This window comes from Myotis yumanensis, unplaced genomic scaffold (genome assembly GCF_028538775.1).
Source record: "Myotis yumanensis isolate MYYU_CA2020_CCGP unplaced genomic scaffold, mMyoYum1.0.hap1 SCAF_7, whole genome shotgun sequence".
NCBI lineage: Eukaryota > Metazoa > Chordata > Mammalia > Chiroptera > Vespertilionidae > Myotis > Myotis yumanensis.
In genome coordinates, this window is record NW_027223758.1 from 68391192 (window position 1) to 68412370 (window position 21179).

Consider the following 21179-nt stretch of genomic DNA (forward strand, 5'->3'; position numbering starts at 1 on the left):
TTGTAGGATGTTTGAAAATTTGGTCTTGGAATAATAGCTCACTAACTTCACCAACTCCTCCCTAAATACACACCAACTCTATTTTCTTCTTCCCAGATTCTGGGCTGGTCCCATACCATAAATATTACCAGGCCTGACTGATATTTCCCCTTAATTATGGCCAATAGGAAGAAAAGGGTTTCCTCTTAGCTACAGAAGAACTGAAAGGTAGTACTGGAGTGAACTTTGCAAGTTGCCTAACTCTTACTCCTTGCTTAAAATAACAATAAAATTAGGGGAGAATGAGTACATGACTTGTCTAGGACCACATATATTGTTAGTGTCTACACGTTCTTTTTTTTATTTCAAAAATTATAAGGAACCATATAACTTACAGCAGTAAAGCACACTAAATGTGAACTGTGTGTTATTGAGGTTTGACTGTATCTCCTTAGTAAATGAGCTAAAATGTACACATTTAGTAGTCAAGCCCAGGATTATTAGTGTTCTTGATTAAACACACTGTTACTAATGCTTTAGAATATTTTTTGAATGATTTTGTAACTTTGACAGTTATTTTAACATTCCCTGTTATTAAAATTTAACATATTTTAATTACTATACTAGTCTCATCAAAACATTCATTAAATAGTAGTACTTTTAAGGGGGTCTTACAAATTCATAAAGACGAATTATGTTGAAATGGAAATTAGATGTTATAATATACTACAAAGACACTTAGACAAACAGCATAATGCACTGTGCAGTTAATTTAGTGAAGAACTCAAAACAACATCAGAGCTAATGCTGAGAACATTAAAAAGGCAGTATTAGAGCAGATATATTCCGCAATAGATGTAAATTTATGCTCTCTGAGAACATACCTTTCCTCTTATATGTCTATTCCTATGCGAATATTAGTATTGAATGATGCAGGTTTTGAATTCTTGCTGGTCTTTATAAAGAAAATCTTTGCATAGACTGCTCTACTGTTAATGTATGAGAATAAAATATTTTTTTTAATTTGTTTTGGTTCAATTTTGTTCTTGCATTTGGTTTTTATATTTGTTTTTATACCCTTAGGACACATGTATGTTTTTTACCTGCAAAAAATAAGTAAATGCCGTATATTCTTGTGTAAAGAGTATTTTATTTGAAAATATATTTTAAACTCTCCACCATATTAATTAATATATCTCTGCATTATAATTTTTAATGGTTACCTGATGCCCCACCTTACAGATTCCTACAAGCTATTCTTTTTTTTCTTTACATTTATATTTTTGACAGTGTGTTGCTGTTAATATAAGTTATAAGAAATGTACTTATACATGTATCTTTGGGCAATTATTTTCTTAGGTCATATTTCTAATAACAGAATTGCTACATTGCAGTGCATGCTCCTTTTAAGTCTTGGTAGAGTGGCCTCCAAATTGTTTTATAGATTATTTTCCAAATAGAAATTTATGAGACTGAATTCTTCCCAAACTTATGCCCACCCTGGATATCATTTTTCTTTATAATCTTTGCCAATGGTAAAGCCAAAAAACATTTGCATTTTTTATTCGTAGTTTATGAGTTGCTTTCATATATTTATTCCTCATTTGCATTTTTTCTTTTATTACTTTCCCCTTTGTATCCATAGATCATTTTTATGGTAGTGTGATCTTCTTATAAATGTGTAAGAGATAATTAAATGAAGTCAATAAACCATTTCTTTCACATACTTAACAAATATATTTTCCAAGTGATTTTCACTTGATTTTTTCCCCCCTGGAAGTAAGGTTTTAAATTTTTCTAGAGTAAAATCTGGTAGTCATTTCTTTTATGATTCGACAGCTTGCTATCCCTACCCAGAGACTAAATAAGAAAATTATTTTATGTTTTCTCTAGGTTCTTGGTGGTTTACTGTAAGATGTTAAATCAAGAATCCACATGAAATTTATGTGATAAATTTCTGACTGAGAGGCATGCTCGTCCCCTCTCCACCCATTGCCTAGTTTCCTGACACGGTTTCCTGCCCACCTCCTTTCTCCCCTCCCCCCACTTGGAAATTCCCCCGTCATCAGACTCTAAATTCTTATGAACTCTTGGGTTTGTGTCTGTACTTCTAAGGAGCTAGAGGCAATCTTTTGAATTTTATATTAATATTATACATATTCATGTATTATAGAAAATACTGATTTTTTTTAGACCTGGCTGTTATTCTGTGGTTTGTTGTTGTTCTTCTCCTTCCAGATGAAATTTAGATGTGTTCTGTTAAATAAAGTAAAATAAAACAAAAAATAAAGAAGTCACATCACTCAGCTTACTAAAGTTTTGATTGGATTTTGTTGAAGAATGTTGTGTCTTGCTATTTAGGAAAACAGTACATGTCTCCATTCACATCACTTCTTTTGTGTAAGTTCTGCCCAATTTTTGTTAATCTAGCCCTAAACTCTGAATGCTACTGTGAATGGAACTTATTTCTTATTACTATCATTGGCATAAGAGGAACAGTTGATTAAGTGACATCATGAGAATGAAACTGATCTGGTGTGATTTACTGAAAACATAGCGGCCCTTATATTATGCCATGAAATGTGTAACCTGAATTTAGTTAGAGGAAATGAGAGAGAGAGAGAGGATGGGAGGAAGAGAGAGAGCAAAAGTAGCAAAATATTAACAACTGTGAATCTAAATAAACAGTTTATTCAGGTGTTTTATTCAAAATGAATCATCCTGTAACTTTTCTCTATATTTGAAATTTTTCAAAATGAAAAGGTAAAAGGGGTAAGAAAATGATTGACCACATGTTTAATGTAAAGATCAAAGCAATACATTGAACTTTTGGGATCCTAGTTTAATAAAAGTATCACCTAACGTAGTCATTCCTGGGAGAGGAACTTGTGTTTGCCTTTGATCCGATCTTCCTCTGAGTTTTTGTGTACGTGGTCTTTTACCTAGTTTTAGAGCATCCCTTTTGAAATCCAGTTTGGAGATGTTGCTTGCATTCCTTGGGGGAAACTTGCTGGTAGTGGGTATTAATCTTTCACTATATGGCAGGCCTGTATTTTTTAGTAATTTAGTTAAATATTTATGTTTTCATGCGTGCAGCTGACATCTGTCTTTCTCACGGTAGCTTTGAATCTAAAGTGACACTGGTTGTAGGTGGAGCCAGTTTCAGATCCTGAAGGTTTAGGGGGAGCCAGGGCTCCCAGGAAAAGTAGAGATGATTTTGGACAACCATCACCCAATTCACCAAATAAGGCGGGACTTCTAAAGACTGCCCCTAAGGAGAGGGGCTCGGAGACTTATGGGTAACGGAGTCCTGAACTGGATGGATTCCTGGGAGGAGGCGCAGAGGACTGGTCCTCGCAGCTCCCTCTGCGCATGTGCAGTTCTTCCACATTGTTCGCCCGCTCCCTTGTTTCCAGCTTCGCGCGGGCAGATCACCAGATAACGACGGAGCCTCCCGGCGTCCGCGTCGCTCGCTGACCGGGTCCCGCACGGAGGATGTGCACTGCAGGTGAGAGCCTCGTCTGGAGGGTTGCTTGGCCAGGTTTGTGCCCGCGCCTGGTGGAAGCCGCAACCTGCGCGAGTCGCATGCAGACTGACACCCTCCAGCTTTAGGTTCCCGGCTCGGCTCTGCCTTTGCCCCGAGAGGAAGCCAAGTGACCGAGCAGCTGGGCTGCGACCCTGCGGGTTCCAGGAAGGGGATGTGGACATGGGTTTCCCGGTCAGAATAAAGTGCGCTGAGAAAAGGCATCCACGTGCTCCAGGGCTGTTTCCAGGAGCTCCTCGAATTTGCATGGGCCCCGGCCAACCACTCATTAGGGAGTGAAGCCCACCACCCCGGTGGAGATGAGACTCATCCTGGTGGCAGGTAGCTGTGCCTGCCGGCCAAGGGCAGGCGGTGGGTCTGCAGTCTCGCAGGCTGACTCAAGAGTTCGAGTTGGAACTACAGGTGGTGCAGACTCTAGCCTTGCCACCGAGTCTCCATGGGCACAATGATGAGCCTCTAAGATTCAGTCTCTCCGTCAGCAAAACGAAGTCATTCCTAAAACCTGTCTCCCGGTTGATCTGAGGAGCGAGCAAGGGAGCACCTGTAAGGCACTCAGCACAGGTCCTGACAGTCACGAAGCACCTGGGAAATGTTACTGCCCTTTTCACTGTTCTTCCCATGAAGTGTATTATTTGTTCTCAAAGACCCCCTGTGAAATCGGGGTTCATCACCCCGTTTTAACCAAGCAGTAAGCCGAGGCCGGAGGTGACGTTTCATGGCCAGAAATGGAAGGAGCTGGGGAGGGATCCTCAAACAGCCTGATTTCCACGTCCCAGGCAGGGTTTGCCCGGCTGCGCGTCCTGCACAGCGCTCAGCGAGTGGCGCTTCCCTGGAGCCGCAAGGAAGGACCTGGAGTGTGTGAGGACTGAGTCTTCCCTAGAGGCTTTTGAGGATTCTTGGTGTCTGTACAGAACCCTGGGGTTACTGCACAATTGAGCCTTCTAGACTCTTCCTTCATTGTCTGTCTGCCCTGTACCCTCAGCAGTTTACAGACCCCTCAGTCACACTTTCTGGCAGTGGTTCCCAGCATGCATCAGAATCACCTGGAGGCCTTGTTAAAACCCAACAGCGGCCTGGTCCCACCCCCAGCGTTTCTGGGTCAGTAAGTCTAGGGAGGGACCCAAGAATTTGCATTTCTACCAAGTTCCCAGGTGCTGCTGGAGCTGCTGGTCTGGGACCACACCTGAGAGCTGTTGTAGGGGGTGGTGAATTCCAAGAGACAGTGGGCCAGGGCTGAAGATTCCAGCTTATTGAATTTACCCCTTCCAGCCAGGTCCAAATTTCCCTAATCACTCAGCTCTTGGGAGGAAAGAGGGTGGGAACAGGAGCAGGACTCCCACCTGGGGTTTCCCCACCCTCCCCAGATGGGCACCAGGGCAGAGATCCAAGGAACAAGCAGGGTCTGTATTCGCTTGCTCAGAGCAGTTCCCCATCCTTCTGCCCTGAGGTTGTCAAGGCGCAGAGAACTGGTCCTGTGGTTTGTTGTTGTTGTTGTCAGTCAGTGAAAGCAAGGGCCAACTTTCCAAAGAGAGAGGTCAGCGGGGCTGAGGATGGGGCAATAGGCAGGCTGCATGGGAAGGGAAACCCTGTGGACAGGATGATGAGGACATAGTCTGGGAGGGAGGCCAGGGAGACACTATCTCTACTCCTCCCAGAAAACCCTCCCGCATCAATTCTCTCATCCCTCTCCCGGGACCCTGCCCAGCCCTAAACCATGCACATCGCCACATCTGGAATTTAGGGCTGTGCTACCCACCTGCCATGCCTGCCTTCATAGCAGCACAGGAAGGGTTTTCAAGGGTTCTATAATCCTGCCTCATTTTAAAAGTGAACAATATGGGGCCTGAGGGAGTCATTGGCATAGGGTTAAGTATAAGGTTTCTGGAGCCAGACTGCCAGGGTTCAGAGCCCGGCTCTACCATATTACTTTAACGTTCTCCCCCTCAATTTCCTCTATAAAGTTGGAGTAATAAGAGCACCTACATCTCGCTTTATTTTAAGGAATAAACGGGGTAACATCTATAAAGTACTTAGAACAATGCTGTTACATGGTGAGCAATATGCAACTATTGTCAGTATCATTAATGTTATTACATCTGGATTATTAAACTATTGTCAGTATCATTAATGTTCTTACACCTGCATTATTATCTCCATTTACATTATTCATTAGTGGCAGAACTAAAAGGAGCTCCAAGGTCCCCTGACTGCAAATCCCAAGCCACGGTTTTGTCCACCATGTCTCAGTTAAATCAAAGCAAGTTTCTTAATAAAAAGTCCTTTGGAGACACTGCAAACAGAGGAGAACAAATCTCCTTTCCAAAAAAAAAAAAAAAGATTTTCTTAAAGCACACTCATAGGAATTGAGTTGTCAGAGGTCCCTATGAATTCTTTAACCAAAAGGAGTTAAAAACATACGTATAAAAGTACATGAGCAGCCGAAACCGGTTTGGCTCAGTGGATAAAGCATCAGCCTGTGGACTGAAAGGTCCCAGGTTCGATTCCGGTCAAGGGCATGTGCCTGGGTTGCGGGCACATCCCCAGTAGGAGATGTGCAGGAGGCAGCTGATCGATGTTTCTCTCTCATCGATGTTTCTAACTCTCTATCTCTCTCCCTTCCTCTCTGTAAAGAATCAATAAAATATATTTAAAAAAAAAAAAAGTACATGAGCAGATTTCTATCAGGTTTTTATTGTTGTGTCATCTTCTACATTTTTTAATGGAAATATTTAAAACATACAAAATAAAGAAAACTATATAATGACTCCCATATACTTGTCATAGCTTCAGCAATTTTCAAAATATGGGCCATTTTATTTCATCTATCTATACTCCCCCAACAGACACACACACACACACACACACACACACACACTCCCCACCTTCCACCTTCCTCTACTGGATTATTTTAAAGTAAATCCCAAATATCAAAATAATTCAGAATGTCACATGTTTCATAATGGACCAAAGGGGTGGCATGTTGTCCTTCCATGCTACGATTTGTGTAACCACGTCTTTCTTAGTTGGACTTGGCCTTGTTGTATATTTGTCGGCTATTGAATCGAGGGAGGTTATACCTTGTAAGAAACCAATAAGAAACAATATGTACTCTCCCCAACGAAAGGCCTGCCTCTCTGAGCTCCTCCTGTTAGACCAGGGTTGCCAGAGGCCCCTCGACATACCTGCCCTTCCTGAGGGTCAGAGACATTCCCCTGCTGTGCGCTGTGGCACTAATCCGTGTGGATTTCTAGACAGCGCCATGAGGACTTCAAGGTAGACCATAGTTCCCATGATACCTTTTCTCCTTCCCTTTCTCCAGCTCTGCCTTCACGGTTCTCCACACTCTTCCAGGGGCGGAAGAAAATGAACACATCCGAGGTGAGTTGTTTACTTATTACCAATTTTTTTCCTGTGAAATCTGAGTTGCTTTGCATTTTCAGTAAACACATTTTCTTATCAACTGTTTTTCTTTATTTTTATCATTTCCTGCATTATTATTTTCCTTCCTTTCTTAATCTTCAAGTAGTTGCCAAGGTCTACATTTTCTTTTTATTCTACTATTGATTACCTTTGATGTGTTTAGCACAGATGTAAACATATGTGTCTCTCAACATCAGGAACGGTTTTATAGTACCATCCAAATAAGATAGACTCCTCCCTCATCTCAAGCTTTGTGGAAATAATCTAATGCTTTTCTTTTTTCTCTTTTTTTAATATAATAAATATTATTTTGGGAGTTTTTAGTTAACAGTCGCATCACACCTTTTTACTACTTGGATAACAATTATTTAAACTTTAGCATCCATTTTCTGATTATTTTTGCAGTCCCAAAGTTGAAGGCAAAGTGACAAAATACTAATAATTGGTCAGTTATAGTCTTACCTACAATTTAGGGCTGCTTGTTATGTTCTAGTCACTGTTAATTTTCCTACCCGGATTAGCTCAGATAATGCTGATGTTATGGGATAGGTACTTACTTTTGTTTTGTCTATTTTGTTTAGGTGGGTACTTTTATTATGCCCCTTTGGGAGGATATAAGTAACAGATTTAAGTAACTTTTAAGAGCTTGTAGCTGGAATAGTTCTAAGGACACATCGTTAGACATTTGGCCAGAAAGACAGTTTGAGGCCACACTCACTGCAAGCTTCCCACGCACTGTTGGCTGTAAGTTATCATCTGCTTATGGTTCAACTTGCTCAAGAGCTTGGGAGATGTCTTAGGTGTAGGGTTGCCAGAGAAGACACAGGGCATATAAAACAAAGTATATCTTGCATGGGACACTCATATACTAAAAACTTATTTGTTTCTTATCTGAAGTTCAAATTTAACTGGCAACCCTGCTTCGATAGGAAGGGTTTCAGGCACCCGTGCTGACCAATGGAGCTGGCGGTCCTAGCTCAACCAGGGCCCTCACCTTCCCTGTCTTCTATGGCGGATTGCATTACCCCATCCCAGAGGGCCTGTCGTTGAACCGACGAGGCCACTGTAGCATCACCGTCCATCCCTGTAGCAGCTCCTCTTCCAAAGTTTCAGGAATTCTCAGGCGTGGCTCCCACAGCTTTGTCAAAAACTATAAAACTTTGCCCACATACCCTTTATAAATAGCTTTTAAAAAATGCTTCCTGTTCAGTTAGCCCCGTGCACGCTTCCCTTTCACACCTGTAAGCCACCCACGGCCAGTCCTTTCTGATCTACCCGAACCAGTTCTTCAGCCTTCTCTCTTCCACCATGATTCCTGGAAGCCAGGTCTTCCTCCTCAGGTTCTGCTGAGCTTTGATAGAGACCCCTGGAGGGTTGCATGGAATGACTGTGTGGTTACATGCCTTCTGAGGCTAGGTATCTGAAAGTGCCTTTATTCTGCCCCGTTACATGAATGGTTGATTGCTTACAAGATTTGGGTTTGAAATCCTTTTCCTTCAGAGCATTAGGAGAAAAGATCATCTCCATGGTCTCCTGGCATTTGGAAAGACGTGGAGAAGTCGTGCAGCAGTTTATTCTCGTGTGTGTGTGTGTGTGTGTGTGTGTGTGTGTGTGTGTAGGTAACCGTTTTGTTTTTTTTCCTTCTTGCAAGTTTGTCTTTACCCTGGGGTTTCAGATGTTTCACCAGGCAGTGCCTGGCTATTTGTTCTTTTTTCAGGCTGCCTGCTCGGTAATTGGATGGTCCTGTTAGGATGAAGACTCGTGCGTTCCGGGATGTTTTCCGTTACTTCTCAGATGGTTTCTCCTTCCCTCCAGCTCTTTGTTCTTGTCGCCCAGAAATCCCATTAGACTGTCAGTGCCTCTCCCACCCGGCGTCTGTGATTTCTTACTTTTCTTTCATCGTTTTCGTTTTTCTCTGTTTTTTGTTCTTTGTGTTGAGAGATTTGCTCATTTTTGTCACCTGTATGGTTTGGTTTTCCAGCCTTCTCTTGAGAGTTTGTTTTTCTGTTTTCATAAGTCAGCAATAAAATATTTAGGGTCTGTGGACTTCTTTTTTCACACCTCACTTTTCTCATTTCATAGAAGATTCTTTCATCAATTTGGGAACATCTATTGGAATTCTTCAAAGTTATTCTCTTTGATAGGGGAATTAAGCTTGTTTTCATAGTCTTCAGTCTGTTCTCAGTATTTACCTTTCAGGCTGCTGATTTTTATTGACAGGAGATTTGCTTAACAGTCTTCAAGTCTGTTCTTGAGGCTTCTTTTTCAGATGGTTGTTTTTCCTCCTACATTGAGGTCTTTTTTGTCTTTTGTGTGAAAAGAAAGGTAAAACCCTCATTATATCAATTTGGTAGCTGATGTGTGTTACTTGGCAACCAGAGGCCTGTTTCCTTGGCAAGCTTTTCACTGGAATGAAAGGATGACTCGGGGTTTCCCACGTGAATAGTTGGGACATGTGTACAGACAGGCTTCTCTTTAGTCTGTACAGAGGGGGACAAAGCTTGAGGGGACCCCGTTTCGCCTGCCAAATGGGGCAGTGCCTTACCTGAGCATATCAGTCTGTTTCCCTAGAGTTGCCTTAAAAGAAAAGCTGTGACCGTATCAGGGTGCTAAGCACAGTACTCTGATTGTCTCTTGGGTTGCAAAGTTCATGCAAACACGTGGAGGAGGTTCCCTGCCTGTTATAGAGACCTGGCCTCCTGAGTGTTAACCCTCAGCTATCCCCTGAGCAGGGAAGGACCCACTCGGGGAGGAGGCGGGCCTTCTGTTACTCCTGCTCCCTCTTCTGCGGCCCCGCATCCACTAGAGTTTCCTGAGCTGGGAGGTCTCGCCAGGCTCTGCATGGAGCCTGAGACTTTGCCACACTCTGTATTAAGGGGTAGAACAGTGCTGCCTCTATCTCCCTCCTCTACATCTTCCAGAAGCCAGTCAGCGTTTCTCACTTGCCGCCATCCTCTTTTCCCATGTGCCTCTGTTCTGATACACATATTAGTGTTTTTATGTCTCTCCTTGCTGTAGTTTCAGAGGCAGAGGAGATTGTGTGTGTGTGTGTGTGTGTGTGTGTGCGCGCGCGCAGCCCATTGCATTGAGTTAGGAGAGCACTTATTCTTGAAATTGTCACTACCAGACAGCATTTATTTGACGGCTGCTTTGGGGGCACCACAGTGGACCAGACCAGGACTGTTCTAGATGCCGCAGATACAGCTGCTAACTCCTGGTTCCTGTTCCTTCGTCGTCACCAGGCCCACTGGCCTTGCCCTGCTGCCCCCAGGCTCTGTCCGCTTGGTCTCCATGCTCTTTGTGAGCAAGGTCCCTGTTCGGATGGCTTCTGCTACCACTGAGATGTTCCAGGTTTCTAAAAATACATCCTAACCCTACACCTCTCTCCTGAGCCCCAGCTGTCACCTCAACATCTCCACCTGTGGGTGCCACGGACGCCTTCAGTATAACATGTCCAAGAGTCAGCTCTCTCTCCTCCTGCCCAATCTGCTCCCTCTCCTATTTTGCCAATCTCAGTATCTGGCATCAGCATTGACCCAGCTGCTCTGGCACTTACCTGGGACTACTGCTCCTCCCCCCCCCCCCCCCATTCCATAAACAATTACTGACTAATTCCATTTAGAGTCAGCTCCCACTTCTAAATCCTTTTGCTGCTACGTTAAAGTAGGTGGTCATCTCTTTTCGTAGTCTATTACCTTCCTCTCTGACTTCTCTTGGAAACAGGCTTTCTTAACCTTCAACACTATCAATATTTTGGGCCAGATAATTATTTTTTTTAAAACAATAACATGTTTTTATGGATTTTTAGAGAGCGATAGGAAAGGAGAGGGATAAAGAGATAGAAACATTAATGAGAGAGAAACATCACCCATCAGCTGCCTCCTGTACACCCTGCAACCTGGGCATGTGCCCTGACCAGGAATTGAACCAGTGACCTCTTGGTTACTGGGTCGATGCTCAACCACTGAGCCACACCAGCCAGACCAGATAAGTCCCTGCTGTAGAGGCTGGCCTATGCATTGTAGGATATTTAGTAGTATCTCTGGACTCCACCCACCATATACCAGTAGCACCCTTTCCTCAGTTGTGACAACCAGACATGTCTCTAGACATTGCCAAATCCCCCATGAGTGGCAAAATTATGTCTGGTTGAGAACCACAGCTTCGAAACACCTGGCACTCGGCTTCTAGAACACTGCTTTCAATTTATAATTCTGATGTGTCACTTGTTTACATGGCCCCATCGTCCTCAGAAGCAATCTCCAAAGCAGGCATGTTGGCCCCAGAGAACTGCACAATCAGGTCTTACGTGGCCTGTAAATAAAGTACTAGAATGCACTTTTATGTTTCTTTTGTATCTAAAAAACTCAGGAAAGTTAAGCTTTACTTTTGGTGTATGGCTGGAGAGTCATAGACATCGAGTATGATTTATAAGGAATACCCAGTAACTTTTAAAAATATATATATTTTTTATTGATTTCAGAGAGGAAGGGAGAGGAAGAGAGAGCGATAGAAACATCAATGATGAGAGAGAATCATTGATTGGCTGCCTTCTGCATGCCCCCCACTGGGGATTGAGCCTGCAAACCTGGAGAAAGACCCAGTAACTCTTACTGTTGGGGTGACCAAGTATTTGGAGGCCACTGCTCTATAGAGGAAAGTCCAAAATTTCTCCATGTCTGACCACTAAATACCTCCTACTATTCTATGTCTCATCAAAGCCTCCCACCTTATTCTATCGCGCTGTACTACTTGCAATTCCCTTAACCGAATGTGCATTTTTAGTGTGTCTATATCTTGGCTTATACTGTTGTCTCTTATTCACACAAAACTCACTGTTGGTGTGCAACCACATCTTTATCTCCTCAATGCAGCATAACCTGAAAAAAAACCACAAAAAATTGTAACCCTCTCTCCCCTTTGTGACCTCACTCTGTCCACAGTTTTTCATGGCTCCCATAATTCACTGTTGCACGTGTCTATTTCTGTAGAAATTCACCTCATCAGTCTGTAAATGCCTTAAGAACAAGACCAGTGTCTTATTCTCCTTGGCATCCTCCAAAACCAGAACAGTTCTAGGCAGGCAGAGGAACTCAGATTGCTCTATGAATTAATAAACAAGCATGGCAGCAGAGTATTTCTGTTCTGATTTCTGTCTTTCCCACAAGTACATAGACATCCCTTGTAATATTACCTGGTAAACTCTTAACGGTGAGCACAGTAGGATTGGTTCCCAGATGTCTTTCTCATGCCCTCTGGTCTTGAGCACTTCAGGCTGAGCAGCATTGGGCTATTACAGGGGTCAGTGTCGTTCGAGGATATATCTGTGGCCTTCACCCGGGATGAGTGGCAGCTGCTGGACTCTGCTCAGAGGCACCTGTACAGGGAGGTGATGCTGGAGAACTACAGGCACCTGTTGTCCCTGGGTAAGCACAGCCCCATGCAACTCCCAACAGCCTGCACTTCCTTTCTTAGGAACCACATCAATGTAGAATATTATGAGTTTTCAGCTTGAGAATTCGGACTAAAAGATCCTTTTAAGGAACTTGAAAGAATATTGTATTCTCACCTCCCCAGTGAAAGAGTCTTTTTCGACGAGGGCTCCATCATGGTTCAGCTTCTAAAGCTTCTCCCGTCTGATTCCTCAAAGGGCCTGAACCCTAAGAAACGTTGCCAAGTCCCCTGTCATTTCCCGTAACAGGGCACTGTGTCGCCAAACCTGAGCTGATATTCAAGTTGGAGCAAGGAGAAGAACCATGGATAGTAAAGGGAGAGTTCCCGAGTCAGAGCCATCCAGGTGAGTTAATGAAGTCAGGCCAAAGCAACTGGTAGAAACTGAATCCCAAGAGTCCAGGTCAAGGGTTGGTATCTTTGAAATATGTTTCAGAAATATCTTATAGAGGCTCCACTTTTAGACATGACTAAAGACAAATAAGTACCATACCTTAGCTATGAAACCTCCAAATTTCACTTTCATATACAATTTTTAAATTTTCTGTTTGACATGTATAGAGAGAGATTTGCTTGGTTTTTGTGGCATCCATTTGCTGCCTCCCTCATCTTAGACCTTTATTTCTCTGTTTTCCTCTCTGTTCAACAATGGCCATTGTTCACCTTCCCACCGGTGCTACACACTCTATAGAGATGCATTTATTGATACATTCTTTTATCCAACAAATATTTAGTTATTTAATGCCTGCTGTGCACCAGTCACATTCCAAGCACAGGGGTACAAAAGCAAAGTCTCTAGTCCTATCAGTAGACCTGGTGAGCAGAGAAATATGCAGTATGCCTGGTGGTAATCAGCACCCTGAAAGTTAAAGTCAGGTGAAGGGGATAGAGATTGGCAGGAAAGTCAGGAATGGCCTCTTTGAGGAGGAAGAAAAGTGGAGTGGAGGGAGACATGGGTTACCTGAGAGATTTCCAGATGGAGGGAGCAGCCGGTGCCGAGCTCTGAGACAGGAGTGCACTTGGTGTAATCAGGGAACAGCAAGGAAGTCAGAGAGGGTTTATTGAGGAGAAATTAGCAAGTGATGGCAGAGAGTTACCTGGGGGCAAAACCTTTCAGTCCTGGTAGAGACTGAATTCTACTGTGAGGGAGACAATGGGTAAGAGAAGAAGTCAAGAACTATGCCCTTAAGCACTACATTTACAAGTCAGGAAGACACAGGATTCTAGCAAGAGAGACTGAGAAGGAGCACCCACTCTATAGGGGGAGAGTCAGGAGACAGGGGTGTTCAGAAGCCACATAAACAGTGTTTTTTGAAGGAAGGAGTGGATTCCAATATACAGATGCAAGTGTAAAGTCAGCCTTGTCCCTTCTTTTCCTGAAAATTACCCAAAGGCCACAAGGAGAAAAGTCAACTCTATATTTGTTGTAGGTGGGAGGCAGCTGAAATCTCAAACACAATAATAACAAATTTTAAAGGTGGAAAACTGCCAAAAGCAATGGAAATCAGGAAGTAGATCATGGAAGTAGAAGTGCTTAGGAAATAGTGTGGGAACATATTGTACAGATAGTATTTACTTGTAATATTTATCACAAATGGAATTTAAAAGAGTGAGGATATATATATATTTAATATATATATTAAATATACTTTATTGATTTTTTACAGAGAGGAAGGGAGAGGGATAGAGAGTTAGAAACATCGATCAGCTGCCTCCTGCAAACCCCCTACTGGGGACGTGCCCGCAGCCAAGGTACATGCCCTTGACGGGAATTGAACCTGGGACCCTTCAGTCCGCAGGCCGACGCTCAATCCACTGAGCCAAACATGTTAGGGCAGAGGATATATATTTGCCCTGAAGGATGCCTGGGTTCCGAGAAGAGCTAAGGATGGAATGTGTGCTAACTCAGTAAAGAACATGAAAGTAGGTTTGTGTTTGGAAATGCACAATATATGGGATTAAATATCCTGATTTTGTAGAAGCTAACAATATTGTAGACTTGTGGGATGATCATTTGAACATGTATTGTGAATTTAGGCATATGAAACTAGTATCAACTCTTAAGTATAAACATTCAACATCAAATTTTCCTCTATCTGCTACAGAAAAGTCATAAACTTTTAAACACACAGTTGATGTTATTGAATAAAATGAGAATAGCAGAGGATAACAATACTTACTCATAGCCAGAAATTTTTAAGATGAAAATTAGTATTGGTCCTAGGATCAAGTTGAATAGCCAGGTACTTGAGCTCCCACAGACAAGGAGAAATCAGAGAGGAAGAAAACATGACATAAACGTGGAAATAAATATTAGTATTGTGACTGCAGACTGAAAGTGGAAAAAGTAGAGTGTAAATCAGGACAGATTATATTGTTTAACTCTGATAGATCAAATGATAGCACCAGCAATCAAAACACAGAGGGGAGTTGGATCCTATTGTAAGCATGGCTTGTCCTCTCATATATTTTAACATTCTCTTTGGACATTGTTTTTCCATATCACAGCTATATGGAGAGATGGAGCCAGAACTATAGGACTGACCTTTAGACCAGAGGAAATGAATGATTTTATAAATATATGTGTGAGTTGGTATACAGAATGGGAAAGAAGAGGAAGAGATTAGAAGCATGTAGACTGTAAAAAGGATCCTGCTGCATTATTTAAAGCATAAGGAGAGGAGGATAAGGTTCTAGTCTTTAATCTGCCCCCAAACTTAATCTTTGCTCTGATACATCCCTTGGTCACCCTTTAGTCTTCCTTGTCTCCCTACTCAGTGTCCCTTATCTTTGCCCCATTCTTTGACTAACCTCCATCCTTGGATCAATTGTTTTCCTGACATCCTTTGTTCTCAGTTCACCATTCCTTCTGCTTTATTTCTAACTCTCTACCTATTTTAATGTTATATTGTAACAAGCCAAACCTACTTGATTAATTTTCAGCTTTTTCTCTCTTTTTCTACTATGGTATATGTTTTTGTCTTTGTTTTCATGTTACCAAACAAAAGAGTTAAATATTTGCTTAAGAGTTCTTTCATCCCAGGAGACTATGTCTAAAACCTAAGAATCAACTCAATGTAGGGCACTTGTATACAACCCCATTGCTTTAAGAATATGTTAAGATTTATAATATATGTTAATTTTTAATATTCATAGAAGTCCAGAAAGTCAATAACATGAAAGAGAGAAGCCAAGAAAATGAAGATATATATCCAAAGCAAGCTTTATTCAGCAACAACAAAACAATGACTAAGGAGAGAAGTAAAACCTTAGGAGAAGAATTTAATATGGCCACAAACCCAGTGTCTTCAAGAAAAATACCTCATAAATGTGACTCATTTGGAACAAACTTGAAAAGTGTTTCAGAATTAATTCTTAGTAATAGAATCCATGCAATAAACAAGCCCAACAATTTCAACGGATGTGTATTCCTTGATACTATGCATGAGAAAACTCATACAATGAGCAAGCCCTGTGACAATGATCAAAAGAAGTCCCACAGTCATAATGATTACTTTAGTCAACATCAGAAGAATTCAGCTTCAGAGCAACTTCTTACATATAATAATTGTGGGAAAGCCTTTCACAAAAAAACAGCCTTTGTTACATATAAGAGAGTTCCCACAGGAGAGAACCCCTCTGAAGGTAAAAAACATAGAACAACCTTCAAGCAAAAGTTAAAGTTCAGTGCTTATCTGAAAACCCTTAGGGAAAGGAAGCCACATGAATCCAGTAAAAATGGGAAATCTTCATGGGTAAAGCCAAAACGTGCACATCAGAGAACTCACATAGGGGAGAAACACTCCGAATGTAATAAATTGGAGAAATCCTGTAGCAAGAAGTCAAACCTTACTCAACATCAGAGAATGCACACAGGAGGAAAACCTGATGAGTGTAATGAAAGTGCAGAAGCCTTGCAGAAGTCATGCCACACTCAAGATGAGAGAACTCACAAAGGAGAGAAAATCTATGACTGTAATAAATGTGGGAAATCCTTCCATGAAAAGTCATGCCTTACTCAACATCAGAAAATTCATACAACAGAAAAACACAGTGAGTGTAATGAAAGTGAGAAAACCATAAAGAAGTCATGCCTCACTCAAAACCAGAGAATTAACACAGGAGAGAAAAGCTTTGAAGGTAGTAAGTGTGAGAAATCTTCCTGCAAGAAGTTGAAACTTGGTCAACATCAGAGAACACACTTGAGGAAAAGAACCAATAAATGTAATGAAAGTGGGAGGGCTTTAAGTAATAAGTCAGACCTCACTCAAAATCAGAGTGTTCACAAAGGAAAGAAAACCTATGACTGTAATAAATGTGGAAAAGTCTTCCATAAGAAAACAGACCTTACTCAACATCAGAGAACACACATAGGGAAAAAACCCTATGAATGTAATGAATGTGGAAAGTCCTTCTTTGTGAAGTCAAACCTCACTGAACATCAGAGAACTCACACAGGAGAAAAACCATATGAATGTAATGAATGTGGAAAATCCTTCTGCCAGAAGTCAGCCCTCACAGTGCACCAGAGAACTCACACGGGAGAGAAACCGTATCGATGTAATGAATGTGGGAAAACCTTTTGTGTGAAATCAAACCTTACTCAACATCAAAGGACCCACACAGGAGAGAAACCCTATAAATGTGATGAATGCTGGAGGTCTTTCTGTGTGAAGTCCAACCTTGTTGTACATCAGAGAACTCATACAGGAGAGAAACCCTACAAATGTCCAGAATGTGGGAAAACTTTCTATGAAAAGTCAGCACTCACAAAACATCAGAGAATTCACACAGGTGAAAAACCCTATGAATGTAATGAATGTAGAAAAACCTTCAGCCAGAGGTCAGCCCTCACCAAACATCAAAGAAGAACACACAAGAAGAAAACTCCTGTCAACGCTCTCCATGGGAGGGAGCCTGCATGTACAAGTCAAACTTATTGAACATCAGCAAGTTGCAGGGCAGAAATGCTAGGATGTCAATTCATAGGGAAGTCTTTATCAATAGGTTATAGCTAATTGAAGTGAGAGGATTAATATAGGAGTGAAACCCTTTGTATACTTGGAGTGCATGAAAGCTTTCAACAAGTACTCAAAGATGTTGAGGGGAAATATGTCATTTTAAGGAATATGAATTAAAATGTTATTGTAGAAATATTGTTTAACTAGAGATCATATTTCAGATGTAACACCAAACTTGTTACAGAAAAGGTAACAGAAAATATTCAGTTTTAAATGGAATGTGAAATGTGGAGCTTTTGTATCCAATTATTAACTGACTAGAGGCCCAGTGCACAAATTCATGCACAGGTGGGGTCCTGCTGGCCCAGCCCAATTGGGGTGTTGGGAGCCAATTGGGGGCCAGGCCAGCTGGGGGAGTGCTGATCAGGGCCCAGATCAGGCTGGTTGGCTGCCACAGTGCGTGTCATAGCCACCGGTCATTCCAGTCATTCTGATCGTTCCACTGTTCCAGTTGCTGGGCTTTTATATATATAGATATGTGAATTCAACTTGTACATATTATTTGTGGTAACTTATTACTTTTTATTTTTATTTATGTTTACTTTGATTTTGTTTCTCTTTCACTTTCATCACTTTTTATATTTTGGTCAAGGTTCATATTATTTCTAAAAATACTAGGGAACAAAGAAAAATAATACAATCAAGAAAATCAAGAAGGCTAGGCCCAAATGATGAGTGGTGGAGATACTTGAAAAAGGTTTTGAATGCAGAAAAATAAATGAAAGGAAAAAAATCTTAACTATGATCCTTACACCAAAACATCACTTTTGCTAACATTCTAATGCAATCATTTCAAGCCTATTTCTTGAAAATTAAATAGTTTATAAAAAGAAATATATATGTATATGCATATATACAAAGATAATAAAAGCAATACTTATATATTCATGACCCATTATGAAGTTTACGCTCTCTAAATGTAAGCCCCTTCTTTTTCTTTTCCTTATTCTATTTTATTTTTTAATATATATTTATTGATTTCAGAGAGGGAGAGAGAGATAGAAACATCAATGATGAGAGAGAATCATTGATTGGCTGCCTCCTGCTCGCCCCCAACTGGGGATCGAGCCTACAACCCGGGCATGTGCCCTTGACCCAAATCGAACCCGGGACCCTCAGTCCGCAGGCCAACACTCTATCCACTGAGCCAAACCGGCTAGGGCAGCCCCTTCTTTTTCCACAGATGTAATTGCTATCCTAGATTTTCTGTTAACCGTCCACTTATTTTTCTTTGTAGTTTTACTTCTTATATGTGTATCCCTAAACAATAATACTGCTGAATTCTGTTTTTGAACCTTATATAACTTGGTATCTATATTTTTCCATTTTTTATTCAACATTGTTTTCAGATACAACATTCTTGATGTGTTTAACTGAGATAAATTCATTTTTATTGGTGTATATTTCTCCCCAGTGTATCACCATACCAACATTTATTTATCTAGTCTATCATGAATGGATTTGTTGCTTTCTGGTTGTTGTTGTTTTTTAATTTTATAAAAATTATGCAATATTGCAATGAAAATGTTTGTGACACGTGTGGTTGCAGATGTACACGTTTCTCTGGGACAGTGTTTTTCTGCGATGGAGCTCCTGGCCTTCCAGATGAGCCTCTTCTTCCCGTCCTTTCACTGACACATTGCAGGGTGTTTAGCACCTGTGGCCCTTCCACCCACGAATGCCTGAAACACCCTCAGTCATAGTGTCAACCAAACCACCCAAATATTTCCAAATACCTTTTAGGATGCCCAGATGAAAACTATTGTTTTAATGTACTAGTATGTACCTAGAAGTGGAATTGTTGGGGCACAGGTCATGCGACTGCTGGATTTTCACTTAAGATGTACAGGGTTTCTAATTAGATAGGGGAAGACTTTTTTAGGTATATTGGGCTATGTATAGGTACATAGTACAGGAGTGTGCTATACAATATGAATTATATGTATGTCAGATTTTCATATTGAAATCCACACTGTCTCTGAATCTCAACAATCTACAGGGTGCGGCAATGTAGGTTTACAGTTGTGAATACATGAAACACAGAGTTTATTCTTGTATTATTATTTATTATTGTATTCTCCATACTAACAACTATCAATCTACTTTTGCCTCGCCCTGGTAACCAATATCTGTCTCTGATGGCACCCACGGCCCCTGGAATCTCAAGCCTAGCTTCTGGTAAACTCTAACCAGGGTCACTAAACACAAAACAGGCTGGAGAGTCCATGAGCCATCCTGAAGCTGCAGGAATGCAGCTTGGTCTCAAACTCCAGAAAAACACCAAGAAGTCCCAGGACTAGAAGGCAGGAGTCAATTTTAATTCAAAGTGTATTTCCTGAGGTCATGAAGGGCATTTCATTGGGCTGAAAACTCTGAAGAATTGAAAGTTGATTGATGTAGACATCTGGGTTCTAGATAATGTGATATATCGGAAAAGGATGAAATAATGAAGGGAAGCAGTTCTTGGATTTAGTCCCAGCACTTACAACAGATACTTTTTGATCTTGGAGGACTTACTTCACTTTTCTGAGCATCGATATTCTTACTTTTATTTATTAATTTTTTTATTTTTAAAATAAGGATGGCAATGCTAACCTTGCAGTAAATATTAGGGTTCATTGAGATGTTTAATTAAAAGAACCTAACAAAATGCCTTCTGTAGCAGCAGTAGCAGCAGTTGTTATAATTGTTGCTATTATTGTAATGGCTCCTAATAGGACTTTGTTATACTGCAAGCAATGAAGCAAGGGTGTATATGCCAGATCATGTTTACTCTTTAAATAGGCCTATGAGGTAAGTTCTCTTTCCATGCCGATTTTAAAGATGAGGAAAACGAGGCATTTAGATGTTCCTTGAGATTACTACAGTGATAAGGAAGCCAACTAGCAGACCCTGTCATTGAGCCCAGGTCTCTCTAGCTCCATCATAGGACCTCTGCAGAGGTCCTTTTAAAACTACTTTTCTTTGTGTTTCACTACTGCTTTCTTTTGATTTATTTTTTTTCGCATCATATCTTTTTCCATTCTTTTACTTTTAACCTGCCTATATAATTTTATTTAAAATGAGTTTCTTTTTGACAATATATAGTGGAATCATATTTTTAAATACCTTTGTCAATCTGTCTTTTTATTTAGACCATTTATATTTAATGTAATTATTGCCATGTTAGATTTTAAGTCTGCCATTCTATTTTCTGTTTGTTTCTGTTTGACATAATTTTTAATTTCTGTTTTCTTTATTCTGCTTTCTTGAGGATTAGTTGAACATTTTTAGAATTCCACTTTTACTTATTTATAGTGTTTTTTAATGTATCTTTTTGTATAGCTTTTTAAGTGTTGTATTTTCAAAACTTATCACACTCTACTAATTTAAAACTCCCAAAGAGGAACTCTCCAGGCCCAGCTTTCACTGTAGTATTCTAACAAGTGTGCAAAGGAAAAATAACACCAATTCTATACACTTTCTTCCAGAAAACCAAGAAGGCAAACAAAAACACTTCCCAATTCATTTATAAAGCTAGTATTCACTGACACCAAAACCAAAAACATTTTAAAATACAGCATAAAAAAAAAATATGGACCAATATTCTTCATGAAAATAGACATACAAATTCTTAACAAATTATTAGCAAATAGAATTATTTATTAATTATATGAAAAGACATGCATATATAAAGTGAATTATATACCATAGAGTTCATTGCAAAAATGCAAGGTTGGTTCAATACTTGAAATAAATCAATGTAATCACCATATTAACAAACT

At 40.7% G+C, this 21179-nt stretch overlaps 1 protein-coding gene across 1 annotated transcript; it reads left to right on the forward strand.

Annotated features, from left to right (window-relative positions):
• The first annotated feature begins 10132 nt into the window (after window positions 1-10132).
• Window positions 10133-17737, forward strand: ZNF334 (zinc finger protein 334). The gene is given in 5 exon segments (XM_070419513.1): window positions 10133-10294; window positions 12243-12369; window positions 12645-12740; window positions 15551-17262; window positions 17264-17737. Coding segments are annotated over 5 exon segments (2202 nt in total). The 3' UTR covers window positions 17369-17737.
• Window positions 17738-21179: the final 3442 nt, after the last annotated feature.